Source organism: Castor canadensis, chromosome X (genome assembly GCF_047511655.1).
Source record: "Castor canadensis chromosome X, mCasCan1.hap1v2, whole genome shotgun sequence".
Taxonomy (NCBI): Eukaryota; Metazoa; Chordata; class Mammalia; order Rodentia; family Castoridae; genus Castor; species Castor canadensis.
In genome coordinates this window covers 24,970,217-24,983,908 of record NC_133405.1, presented here as the reverse complement: position 1 = coordinate 24,983,908, position 13,692 = coordinate 24,970,217, and the positions used below count along the sequence as shown (strand labels likewise).

Here is a 13,692-nt window from a genome sequence, read left to right as displayed (position 1 = left end):
GTGTTGTGCATCTATCATCAGGGGTTCTTTCATTGCCTAGAGCCATGTCCGCTCTCCTTTTTCATCGCTGGGTCCATCCCCACCAATTCTCCATGTACCACTGGGTAGGTGGGATAGTGGCTATAGGGAGCCCAGGAGGCAGAAAGGTAGGGAAGCCTCCTGTCTGTTGCCATCCCCCACACCTAGGTACATCTGTCTAGACTTTGGATTTTTTTTCACCTTGCCTATCTGGCTGAGGTATTTTAAAAGTGTTTTGCTTTTCATTCCCAAGCATTTGCTTGACCACACCATCTGTGGAGGTCTTATCGGGCAGAAAATAAAGGCAAATCCCTATGTAGGGTGCAAAGAGTCCATTTTCTGCAGGCAGACAAGGTAAGCCTGAGCATCAGGGTTGTGCCTGGTATACAGCTTTCCGCAAGGCCTGGAAAGTTTGTTTGGAACTCAAATTCTCTTCTAAGTACACAAAGGAATGCTTGTAGGTATCCTGTAGTGAATCCTGTTGTAAAGCAGAAGATGCTAGTGATTGATCTGGGTTATAACTGTGGATTTTCTTATGTTGAATTGACTTCGGGTGAGGCCTTCTCCTGAGATGGTGAAGGGTAGAGTGGCACTACTTCATTTGTTTGTCTGTTCATTTACTGAGCACCTATTAGATTTTGAGTTCTGTTCTGGATACTAGAGGCCAGACAATAAATCCTTTCTGCCTGCCTCGTTTTTGGTTTTGGAGCACCAAACTGTCTGAACCCCCAGGAGGCATTTGGAAGGCTTTCCCCTTGGGCCAAATTACACACAGACCTGTGACAGATTTATCTTTGACCCTTTCAAGGAAAGAGCACCATCTAGACTAGCCCAAAGAAAACAGTCATTTTTCCTTAGTGGAAGGAACATGGAGGTTGAAGGGAGTTGCCACAGTTTGGATTGGGGCATCAGAGGAAGAGTTGGGATGGCTCTTCCTTCCAGTGATGAAAGGGTTAGCAAGTTACTACTTGGGGTCACTGAATCACAGATTTTTGTTTCTCCTTCGAAAGACCTCTGCCATGTAAGTAACCCCATGTCAAAGACCACTTGCTTTTTGGTTTTATTCTCCTTTCATGTCCCTTGGCTGGTGACTTAGCTGGAGGAGGTGGGGAGAGGGACCCTGGAAATTAGAGAAACTCTGCTGGCTGCCACTTACAATGACGCACCAAGGGTGCTTTTAAAAAATATATTGAGGTAAGATTCATGTAACATAAAATCAATGATTTAAAAAGTGAACAGTTCAGTGGCATTTAGTTCATTTGCTACATTGCACAACCACCACTTCTGTCTAGTTCCAAAACTTGCATCGCTCTCAAATGAAACCCCGTACTCATTACACAGTTTCTCCCCATTCTCTCTTTCCTCCTTGCTCTCGACAGCACCAGTCTGCATTTTATCTCTATGGATTTACCCATTCTAGACGATTCATATAAATAGACTCCTACAGTGGAGGGTTTTTTATCTGGCTTCTTCCATGTAGTGTACTGATTTCAAGGTTAGTGTGTTTTAGTACTTCATTCCTTTTTGTTGCTGAATAATATTCTGTTGTGTAACCCCTTTTGTGTATCTGTTTATTGATAGATGGACTGTGTTCCTTCTTTTGGTTATTGTCAATAGTGCATCTAGGAGCATACATGTACAATTATTTGTTTGGTTACTTGTTGTCATATTCTGTGTAGTGTATACCTAGGAAGGAATGGTTGGGTCTAGGGCACTTTTTCACAGAAAGGATGAAAGTAAAGGACTGAAAGTTGTGGTTGGGCTGGTGGTAAGGAGAGTCAAGGAAAAAGGAGGTCACTTTTCATCATGATTTTACATGGCCGCCTGTGAGGACATCTGTTCAAGCTGCACCATCAGGCAGGTGCTGGACTCTTCACCTGTGCCAGTCATGGGCCTCTTCTAACTTTAGCATCTTTGCTCATGCCAGTTCACTTTGGGCTATCTCAGAAAGGCAGGTTCACTTGCATATGACAAAGATTTGCAGACAGTGGAGAGAATTAGAGGAATGTGCCAGGGGCTCTGAAGGCAGTTTCTAGAGAGGAGCCCCAGGAATGCAGTGAGCTGAGCTGCTGTGATGGAATCCTTGTGTGACCTCTTGTGGGGGGAAGGGGCAGCCAGCATTTGCGTACATATGTTTTGGCATACTGCTTGAGCATACACTTCATAGTCTTACCTGGTGGTAATTCTCTCTTTTCCACCCTCTTTCCCTTCCTGCCTTCTTCCCCCATATAATTATTAAGCTCCTATGTGCCAGGCACTGGGCATACAGGAGATACAACAGTGAATAGGATAGACATGATCCTTGCCTTTTTAGAACTTATGTTCTCATTCTTTTATCTCTCATGACATCAAGCACAGGGCTAAGGCCTAGAGCAGAGCAGACACCTACCTGAGAGATGCTTCAGTAGCAGTTGGAAGAAACTACTTCCAACTCTGAAGTGGCACAGGTTGCAGAAGAGCACAGAAGATGGTAGTGTGATCTCAGAGGTTTTTCACGGAACACACAAAAGCTCTAATGTCCATGCCTAAAGGTTTCTTTTTTTTTTTTTTTGCCTTTTCATTTTTGGTACTGGGATCAAACCCAGGGCCTTGTGCCTGCTAGGCAAGCACTCTACCACTGAGTTATATTCCAGCCCAAAGTTTTCTCATTCTAGTTGCTCAGCCATTACTTTGAAAGCTTCTCCTTGACTGCCTTTTCCTTCTTGGGGGAAACCCTTCATCTCTTAGAAGATGACTGAAAAGGAGTGGTTTGGGTAACTTGCAACAGATAATAGTTCTTGAAAGTAGGATGACCCAAAGAGAGAGGGTATACTGAGTGGCGGTAGTGCTTTCCATTGAAGGAAACAAGCTCCACTCCTTTTTAAAAAGGCTGCCAACTTCCTCCTGGGATTTGGTTTGCAGGTGGCACCCTCAACTCACCTGTGCCCTTTGGACTCTCTCTTGTCCTGTTGCCCAGGTGTTACTTGAGGGCTGGTGGCAACCACACATAGCTTAGTCAGCCTATCAATTGTACTAGGTGGCATATTGGCAACTGCTGGGGCATGTGCCCACAGATGGCACAGTTGAATTTGTTATGAAAGCAAGTGGGCCTGCTTGTTCAGGTGGGACTAGGAGGTAGAGCAACTCTACTAGGTGATACCTAGCCAGGAAATAAGAAGGCCAACAGTGACCCAAAGTCTGGCCTTAGATCCAGAAAGAAAAAGGTGGCTTTTAAAATTGTTTTATTTTTACTGTGATAAAATACGCGTAACATAAAATTTGTGATTTTATCTACTTTATACAAATGAATAAGTACATTTGCAATGTTGTAGCACCATTACCACTATCTAGCTTCAGAACTTTTTCATCATTCCAAACAGAAGCCCCATCCCCATTAGCAATCACTGCCCATTCCTCCAGTCTTCCTCCAGTCCCTCAAAACCACCTATCTGCTTTTTACCTCTGGATTTGCCTAATCTGGACATTTCATATAAATGGAATCACACATTATGTGGGTTTTTTTGTGGCCGCTTCCTTCACCGAGCATCACATTTTCAGTGTTCATCCATGTTGTGACATATTACTATTCTGTTCCTTTATGTGTCCATCTGCTTCTTTCACTTAGCATCCATGTTGTATACCATGTATCAGTATGTCATTCCTTTTTTATGGTTGAATAATATTCCACTGTATGGACATACCCCATTTGTTTATCCATTGATTCCTTGATGGGTATTTGGGCTATTTCCAGCTTTCGACTATCATGAATAGAGCTATTATGTGAACCTTCCTATATAAGTTTTTGTTTGAACACTTGTCTTCAGTTCTTTTGGGCATACACCTGTGAGTGGAAGCAAAAGGGGTTTTTGTTTGTTTTTTTGTTTTTGTTTTTTGTTTGTTTTGGAGACAAAGTCTTGCTCTTTATCCCAGGCTGGCCTTAAACTTGCACCACCATGCCTGGCTTTATTTTTTATTTTATTTTATTTGGAGTTGGGGATTGAACCCAGAACCTTGCACATGCTAAGCATGCATTCTACCACTGAGCAACACCCCCAGCTACATATCTAACTTTAAAGTGGAGAGGTCATGACTGGGTATATTAACATTGGGACAAGCAGGGAATAAAACCCTGGTATGGGTCCAGGATTCTTTTTGCAGAGGAATTCCCTACGCCATTTGAAGCAGGGGTCTCAAAACAACATGCCTTCAGGCTGATATATAAAAGAGGGAAGAGGCTGGGTGGGAACTGGGGCCCACACATGTCATAGCTCCTTCCAACCAACTGTTGACATGCAGGAATGCAGAGGCAGTTTTGCCAGATCTTCTGATTTTTTTTTTCACAAAAAATTGGAAATCTGGATTTTAAAGTGAAATCTCAGTTTTAAAATGTTGAAGGTTAAATTTTTTCTTTGATTAAACTCTAGGCCAATCCTAGGCAGTCAGTGGGCTAGGCTGGGCTCCTGACTGCTGGCTTGCATTCTCTGACTGGGAGCAGGAAACAGATTCCTCTCTGGTCACTTTTGGCCCCTTCTTTCCTTCCCTCCTCCCATTCTCCCAGCCCCATATACATGGGCATTCCTCAAGATTCCATATCCAGCCTAACCCCTTGTTTTACCACCTTCTCTTCTTTCATCAGATCACCTCTCGGATCTTCAGGGCCGTGCTGAGGGTGATCCTGGTGTGTCCTGGGATTTTTACAGCAGTTCTGTGTTGGGTAAGCTCTAAGTGGAAAGAATCCCATCCTTTACTGTGGTTCAAGGACAGGGGATTTGGTTTGGGTTTTACCAGTTCTTCTAAAAGGTAGGCCTCACCCTGTGGCAGTAGCCCTTCCTCCCCTGTCAGTGGCTTACAGGCACTTTCAGTTCAAGCCCTAACCTTCCTTCTTCATACCCAGATGTCACTTGCCTTAATCCAGAGATGCCTCACTAATTTGGACAAAGTCATCCCTCCTTAGTCTTCTACCACTCCCCACTATGGGTATTTTGTAAACTCTCTCTTCCAAGGTTCCCTTCTTCTTCCTTGCTTTGTTTTAACTCCTCCAGAAGCCCTGATGAGCATTGGTACCACTTCTGGTATTGCTCACACTCAAGAGGGAATCAACCCCTCATCTGGCAGTTTTCATTCCCTCACTTCCCTGCTCCCATGATGTACATCTAGTTTTTGAGATAGCTGCTATCTCCTGAGCCCTTAGTCCTCTGGCCCAGGCTTTCCTTTCTTGGAAGATCACTACACCTTTGTGGTGGTGGTCAAGGGCTAAAGATTAAGGGACCTTTCCAACCCTAAGCTTGGAGGAAGCTGGGGCAGGAGAAGGTTGGGATGCAACAGGCCTACACCCAGCCACATGGCTGGGGAAGGGAACCATCTGAATCCATGGACTTCAGAATCAGGCAGTGAGGCAGCTTGGGAAAGCTGTAGCCAGAGAAGGGCAGTTGTTTTAACCTTGCCCTTGACTGCTGATAGTATCTTCAGGCTTCCATCTCTAACAGCTAAGCAACTCATCCTTCACATCACTTTGCTTTTTCTAATCAGAGGGTAGAGGAATATAAGGAATCTTTGGCTACAAAATAGTTCCTTCCAGGACTAGAACTTTCATATGCTCTTCCAAGCACATGAACCCATGGAATCAGCCAACCTTGGTTGTAGCCAGGGACCTGTGGCCTTGTCATTTATCTCTTAAGAAGCCCCCCTTCATGCCCTTTTATCTGGTTGGAGCATTTTTTTCCTCCATATTTGTGCATGTAGCTAAGTCCTGATCCACTGTGTACTCACTCACCTTCCAGAGAAAAAAGATGGGTTTGCCTGTGACCTCCTGCATAATCCTCCTGGGAGCTCTGAGCAAGGAGAAGATGTGGAAGAGGATGATTTCATGTTCGAACTCTCAGACAAGCCTCTTCTCCCTTGCTACAACCTTCAAGTGTCAGTGTCCCGTGGGTAAGTGTCTGAGAGATCTACAAGGAATATGTGCCAGAATCCTGGCAACCCCTGGCCTGCCTCCTGGCAAAGGTGGAGTTTTCCAGGGGAAGGACCTGGCAAATGAGTGCTGGAGCATAGGAAAGATAGCACGTGACAAGGGCTAGCCTGATCTTCTAGCCCAGATAGAACATAACTTATGCTCAAGCTAGAGGTCCATGTAACTCTAGGTCTGCACTATTTCCACCAACTGTATGCATTTCCTGAACCCCAAATCGAAATTTACTCTCTAAAGGTTTCATACAGATGTTCTGGGTGTAAGAGATAATCTGAGAGCTGTTTGGGCTGATGAACTATTAGAATCTCTGAGCATTTTTGTGGTTTCTTGGGACAGCCAGACAGAATATTTGTAATTGAGATTCTTGGAAAAATGGTCCATATGGTTGCCATAGCTATGGAGCCACTAAGGTCCTTAAGCAACCTACAGCCAGTTTCTGGAAGCCTTAATGTTGGCAAGGCAATCAGCACTGCTAGCTCAGATGACTCCATAGATGATAGTGGGAAGCACCCAGTTTTGGAGACTGACTGACACGCAGCATTAGACTGAGCCCAATGACTGCTTCATGATTCAAAAGGGAGTTTGACAGCCTTCAGGGCTGCCATTTTTGTTAGGTTTCCCTGTGTGTCAATGTGGGGAAGTGCTAGGTGGGAGAATGAGAATGCAGAATCAATTGCCCTTTTCTTCTTTGCCCCCATCATTAGGTATTTTCTAAGTACCTTTGCAAACAATGTTGAGGAGTTTTTTTCCTCCCTAGTTGTTCTTTAAAATAGAGTCTATATTTAAAAGACCCTATATAGACCCTATTTTTAAAAACAACAAACTAACATGATGTGCAGAGGATAGGGAGTGAGGTGGGTGATGGATTAGGAATGCCTCAGGTGAGCCCCTCTATGTATGATGCTAATCACTAGACCCCTAGTCTTTTGTATCCCTTCCCCCACAGCCTGATAAGAATTTAAAAAATAGCCTATATGATGACACTAGTCTGGATCAAGTTTCAGGGGCTTTTGGTCCTTATTCTTCTGGGCAGAAGCTGATCCCTGAGGGTGAGGCTGGGCTTCTGGGATATAGTATTGCACAGTTAATTAATTCCTCCAAAGTATTCAGTACCTCCTTTTCTGAAACAGTATCTTGGGCCACAGGCAGTAAAAGGGCCAAGGTAGTCTGTTTTAGATGTGGACAGAACATGGCAACCAAGGGCCACGTGCCACTCTGCAAGCTGGGCAGCAGGCACATTATCAGCTAAGAGCTGGGTACTGGCAAGGCTGGCTTCTTAATATGACATCTTCCAGCACTTGTTCTGAAAACTGCCCTTCCCCACAGCTGCAGCACAATGTGAACATTTTGAGTCTTTAAGAAGTCGGGTTTTGGGTGTGGTTCAAGTGGTAGATCACCTGCCTGGCAAGCATGAGGCCCTGAGTTCAAACCCCAGTACCACCACAAAAAAACAAAAAGTAGGGTATGGTGACTCTTTAGACCCCCTGGGTTTCAGAAGCACCTTCTGAATCATTAAAGCAAGACTGGATTCTGGTCACCAGCTGGAATGTTCTGAAGGTTTCTCCCCATTCTTTGAAAGTGATGGTCCAAGTGTAGGGTATCTGTTGTCCCTTTCTGTTTACTCAGAACGCTCCATTCCCTAATGATATGACAAGACAGTTTGCCATCATGTGGAAGAACTGTTGCATTTGAGGGATAAGGATAGTTAGTCGGAGTACACATTTTATGTTTGCACGTGTAGTTTTTTTTGGCATGTTGCTGGGGATAGAACCCAGGGCTTCATATATGCTAGGCAAGCACTCTACCACTGAGCTACACCCCCAGCCTGGGTAGATGTCTTAAGTGTTTCATAATCATGTTTTAAGCAGCTGCACCAGGTCAAACTCTAAGGACCAGAACACAGCTCTAGCCTTCAAAGAATCCACAGTCTAATACAGGAGACAGATAAGTATATAATTAACTCCAATAAAAGACCAAATGCGCTAAGATTTATTATTATAAAAAGCTCAAATAGTTCAGAATGGTGTCAAGTGAAAAATAAAAATTTCTGTTAACCCTGAGTTCCCGTTCCTAGGCAGCCTTTCAGAAGTGGGCTCTGCTGGAAGTCTCATAATGGGTATGAACCAAGTGCCATGAGACCACAGTTACTTTGGGGGAAAGTTTCACAGGCATTATGGCACCCAAGCTGGGCCAGGAAGGAGAGAAGGATACAGGGCATGGTATGAGCAAAGGCACTGAGACATACAAGTTAGGAAGTTCAGAAAGCAAGAGTGGTCTGTCGTATTGTGTGGCTGGCATTTGGCAGGGCTGGGGGATGCAGTATGTGTTGGGGGATGGTAGGTAGATTGGGATGAAGAGTTCAAATAGGGTCATGTTTAGAAGGTCTTGCTTAATATCATGCTAAAGAATTGGAGCCAAGCATGGTGATGCAAGCGTATAATTTCAGCATTGGGGAGGCTGAGGCATGATTATCAGAGTTTCAAGCCAGGCTGGGCTACATAGTGGTACCCTTCTCAAAAAAAGGAAGGAAAGGAGGGAGGGAGGGAGGGAGGAAGGGTGAAGGAAGGGAGGAATTGGGAGTTATTTCTTGGAAACACCGGAGATCCATTGAAAATAATTCAGTTATATTTTCTTTTTCAAAAGTAATTGTAACAGAGGACCCAACAGGATGAGTGGGGTGCAGAAAAGTGACTCTTGGCAAAGGGAAGCCAGTTGGGGGGCAGAAGTGGTGAAGGCTGGAACTGGAACAGTAGAAAGGCTAAGAGGGAGAGCCCTATAACTGGGACCACTAACACCAGGATACAGTGTTGCTTCCTGGTTTAGTCAATGTAAGTGTTTGGCCTGTGACCGACCTCTCTAGCACCCCTCCCAGCTGTCCCCAGGCTGCCGCCCAGTCGGGTGTGCTCAGCAAGGGCAGACTGGCTGTAATGTGAGCCCTGGGCCTGCTCATGTTGGTGCTGCTGCTGGAGAAAAAACTTGTCTAATGCATTCCAGAGCCAAAGAGAAATGCCTTTTGGATTACCCGCAGTTTAAGCCTTTCTCCATGGCTCACCCTCTGCTGAGGAAGATCTAGGAGAACAAGGAGATAGGGAAAGCAGGGGTGAGAACGGGAAAGGGAAACCAGATGGGGTTGGGGGCCAGGGAAGAAGTGGTCCCTACAGATTGTAAATTCCAGGCCACAGAGGTGCAGGTTAAGCCCTGGGGAAGTCTGCAAAGAGGCTTCAGTTCTGGAGGGCCCATTTCTCACCTGCTTTTTCTTTATGGAAGAGCTGCATAGGGTGAGAGCCCACTGATGTTCAGCTAGAAGCTGGGCCAGGCATCACAGGGGACATGAGAAAATACTTGCCTCAGGAGCCTGTGGTTTAGTGGGTGGTAGCCACCCTGGCAGTGAGTCTCAGTGGGAGAATGAGCTTCCAGTGCCCCACTGTCCCCTTCCTTCTGTTCTTGCCTTTTCAGGCCCTGCAACTGGTTCCTCTTCACTGATGTTCTGAAGAGGCTGAAGCTTTCCTCAAGGATCTTTCAGGCCCGGTTCCCGCACTTGGAAATCACCACCCTGCCAAAGGCTGAGTTCCACCGGCAGGTTGCCTCAAGTCAGCTGCTGACCCCTGCTGAGAGGCCTGGAGGCATGGAGGACAGGTCTCCCCCAGGCTCCTCTGAGACTGTGGAGCTGGTGCGGTACGAGCCTGAGCTGCTGCGGCTCCTAGGGTCTGAGGTGGAATTCCAGCCTTGGAACAGTTGACGGGGAAACAGCCCCCTCTCCCAGTTCTTTCTCTTCCCAGGTTCACCCTTCTCCCACCTCCCATGTCTTCCCCCACCGAGCACCAGACTGCAGAATGAGGCAATAATATGGACCAACAAGAAGCCGCCTTATCAATGCCAGCATTAGTGACTGGATTTTTGTTTTGTTTTTTGGTTACAGTTAGTTCTCATCTCCCTGTCATCGTCATTGTTGTTGTGGTTGGTGATCGGGGTGGAAAGTTGAACTCCGTGTCAGAAGACAAGAGGTCCAAGGGTGGTGGGAGGTGGTGCCAGGGCCCCTTGGACTGGCCTCTTTGTATATGACTAAGACCAAATGTGAGCTGGGTAGCCGTGGCCTGTCCCGAGGAGAAATGAGAACAGCCCAGATCTCTGAGCGCCCCCTCCATCCCTCTGTGCTCTTCTGTCTTCCATAGTATTTATTTTATTAGTATTTAATTTGTATTGTTTCATTGGTTTCTGATAAGTCTGTATCACTGTGATGATTTGAGACAACTTGTTGTATTGAGGGACTTTCTTCTTTACTTTTTCTTTCTGGATAAGCTTTGGGGCTGCTCCCTCCAACAGTTATTCCCAGGTGGTTTTCCCCCGTTGGGGAAGGGTGGGGGACATCAAGTTGTGGTTAAAGAAGCTGGCTGCTGCTGGCCCAGAGCTAGGGGGCTGGGGGTAAATTTTGAGGCTTTGGTGCTCCCCTCCCCCTGCCAGGTTTTCTCCTCCCTTCCCTTTTTAACAACCCTGCCATCTTGAGGTTAGTGTTTACTGAGGAGAGAATTGTGGGGTGAGGCATTCCTGAGTTACTCTAGAACAGGAAGAGTTGAGAGTGGGGATGAGGATGTCCCCCATGCTTTCTTCCCTGCTCCCCTCAGGGTGAACAATATGGGCTTGCTCTTGCATTTTTCACCCTGTACCCCCACCCACTCCACCTCATGTGGCCTCCACCTTGGGAGATACTGAGCCTCTCACCTCCCAGCCCTCATGCCCCATCTCTATTCCCTCCCAGACTCACAACACCCCTTTCCCTCCCTTTTCCCTCTTTCTCCCCACCTCAGTTCTCCTCTGGAATCTATATAGGGCTCTGGGACTGATTGCCAGATGTGAGATCAGGTGCCAGCTATTTCCTAGGTGAGGGCATGACATCAGTCTCTAGCCTAGGTTCCACTTTCCCTTGGGTACCTAGGGCTGAGTGTATGGCCCACCAGGCCTCCCTCTGGGCCTCTAGGCCTCTAGTGCTGGAGAGAGGGAGGGAGAGGGAGGAGCTTGGCTTGTTTCTCTGTTCCACCCCCCTCTGTGATACTGTCTTTCCCACCCTTGTTCTTATTTTTTCTACCGATTGCTATTTTTCCGAACAATCTTTGTAGAGAATGTGTACCATCCAAAGGCAGGAGGGCCTCACTGTGGTTGGCTCTGGTTGGAGATGGTACAGTTTTATTGTACAGGTGCTAAACAACAACAAAAGAAGAAAATGGGGAAAAAAACAAAAAAAAGAAAAAAAAGCCAGTTTGAGGATGGGACAATCTGTTCTCTGGAGTTTCCTGACCCATTCAGGAGCATTGGTAGTTATTTTCTTTGTATTGTGTTTGTTCTTTGTTCCCAGGGGGAGTTTCTGGGCCCCTTTCTGTAGGACAACTTCCCAGCCCCACCATCCTGCCCAGTTGGTTTCGAACAGTTTTTCTCCCTTTTTAACAAAAAACAAATTATATATATATACATATATATGTGTATATATAAAGTTGAAGGGTTTGGATTTCAATTTTTTAGTTTTGTTGGGGTTTATGATATTATGTGGTTTATTTTCTGTTTTATGTTTGTCTTTACTTTTTTTTTCATTTGGGTGTGTATTCTGGCTGCTCTTTATGTTTCATTTTAAGCAACTGGCTATGGAGTCAAAAACACTTGCATACTGAAAAACCCGTGTCAGGGCCTCTGTCTCCTGTTATCTCTTCACTTTTCTCCTCCTCATGGCTTTTGGGGGTTAAGATGGGCATCTGGATTCAGTAAATGGGGGAACTCCTGATCTGCTTGTTAGTTGTGGTCCCTAGGGGTGCAGTGGGCAAAGGCAAAATGGCCCATGAACATTTCGGTCACTGGGTCATGATGTGGGGAAAAAAAAGGAAAGGCAGGGACAAATCCCAGAGGCTGAGCGGGTGAGGAAAATTGAGTGTCTGACTTAAGTTGCTTTGGTTTGAAGGTGTGTAGCAGGGGCATTCCTTGTTTGCTATAAGAGGACTGGGGGAGTAGCCCTTTTTGGTGGCCTATGAGGAATGATCCTAAGGAAATCGAAGACTACACCTGGCTGTGCTGTCTAATCCCCTGCCCTGCCCCTGCCCTTACCCTGCCTGTTGTACCAGTGCCTTCTCTGCCCACCTGCTCAGTGCAGTCTTCCACAGTTCTGGTTTCTATGGCCCAGCAACTATGAAGGCAAGATACCCAGCCTAGATTTTACAAATTTTCCTCCCACTTGGGAAAAACAGTGGTAGAAGCTATGATTCTTCCGACCGCAGGTTCCAGAATGTATCCTTTACTATTTGAGAGAAAGGGGATGTTGAAGAGGCCTGGGTGAGGTCCCCTTTTTTGCAGGGGAGGGGGATTGAGACAGGATCTTTCTAGGAAGTTAAGGCTGGTCTGGACCCTGCTATATAGCCCAGGCTGGCCTTGAACTCTATTCTCCTGCCTCAATCTCCTGAGTCCCTGGCCTCTGAGACCCTCTTAGGGCCCTTCACTGTGGGTTGAGCAAATACACCAGGGTATCTCTGTGTGTCTGGTCTACAGGAGTCCAGCCATCCCCTGGGACTGAACTGTGAGCTGCTCTCCTTGCTCAAGCCTTGGAAGCTTGCTTGTTTTCTACCCAGATACAGGAACATTATCGATCTTCGTCATTTGCTTTCTCCTTCTCACTTTCTGACCCCAAGTTCCTCCCAAACCACCCCATAGTGGTTCTGATTTCAGGACAGTCGTCTGTTTGGAACTTGCAGTTAAGAGGTCACACATGTTGGGCTGGGGGTGTGGCTCAAGTGGTAGAGTACGTGACTAGTAAGCACAAACCCTGAGTTCAAACCCCAGTACCTCAAAAGAAAAGTCAGACATGTTAGTAGGTCATGAAAGCCGTGTAAGGCTTCACCTTGGCCCAGAATGCTGTGGGAGCTCAAAGGGATGGACAAGGGCATGTAGGAGACTTAGGAGGAGAGGTGATGCCTAGTGGATACTTAAATAAGTATAAAAATGGGCACTGGAGTTGGCAGGGGATGTTTGAACTGAGGTGGGACAATCTGAGCAGAGGCTGGGAGACCAAGAAAGGAGAGTTAAAAGCAGAACTAAACAGCAGTTTCTTTTTTTTATGCTTCTGGGTTCCTTTACCCACTCCTTGCCTGGAGTCCTATTGCCCTTCTGCCAGGTTGTGAGGATCAAGATAGGAGGTAAGGACTGACACTAAAAATATATTTACATCCCCAATGGTGGCCTCTTATTAATGACCCCCTAATCTTTTTAAGAACCAGAGCCGTCACTTACTATCTAAACCCACCTTGGTTGAGAACCTAATCTTCCAGAGCTTTCATTGCTCATCTGCCAAATGGTGCACAATTTACCCTGCCTACCGATAGATGAGAAATATGGCTGTTTAGCTGAAGTTAGTTCCTCCTCTGTGCCAAGGTCATGAGCCTACAATTAATGACGATCTTACCAGAATGTTCCTCATCGGGGCTGAAAGAGGCCCTGTCAACCTCCGAATTTCTGGAGAGATGACCCTTATATGCTGTGTGGGGTAGAGGAGGGGCAAACTGGGCAGTAAATTCTTGCCCCTTCCATAGTCTAACCTAATAATCGGGAAGTCGGGCATTTCTGGTGTCCGGTCTTGACGTGTGTTTTAGAAACGGTCTCTGAGTCTGCCCAAGGGCATTCTGCATCGCAGCTAGCTGGAGATCGTGAAGTGCTTGGGTCTTCCGGATTGGGCAGCGGGGCGGGCGGGCTGGGAC

At 46.3% G+C, this 13,692-nt stretch overlaps 1 protein-coding gene across 7 annotated transcripts in view; it reads left to right on the top strand.

Annotated features, from left to right (window-relative positions):
• Nucleotides 1–13,651, top strand: part of Bcorl1 (BCL6 corepressor like 1) — a 66,113-nt gene extending 52,462 nt beyond the window's left edge. For all 7 annotated transcript variants that reach the window (XM_074064052.1, XM_074064053.1, XM_074064054.1 and 4 more), the window contains 3 exons: nucleotides 4,634–4,711; nucleotides 5,778–5,928; nucleotides 9,422–13,651. In XM_074064052.1, the coding sequence (XP_073920153.1) occupies nucleotides 4,634–4,711; nucleotides 5,778–5,928; nucleotides 9,422–9,704 (512 nt within the window). In that variant the 3' untranslated portion in view covers nucleotides 9,705–13,651. The remainder of the gene's footprint in view (nucleotides 1–4,633; nucleotides 4,712–5,777; nucleotides 5,929–9,421) is intronic.
• Nucleotides 13,652–13,692: the final 41 nt, after the last annotated feature.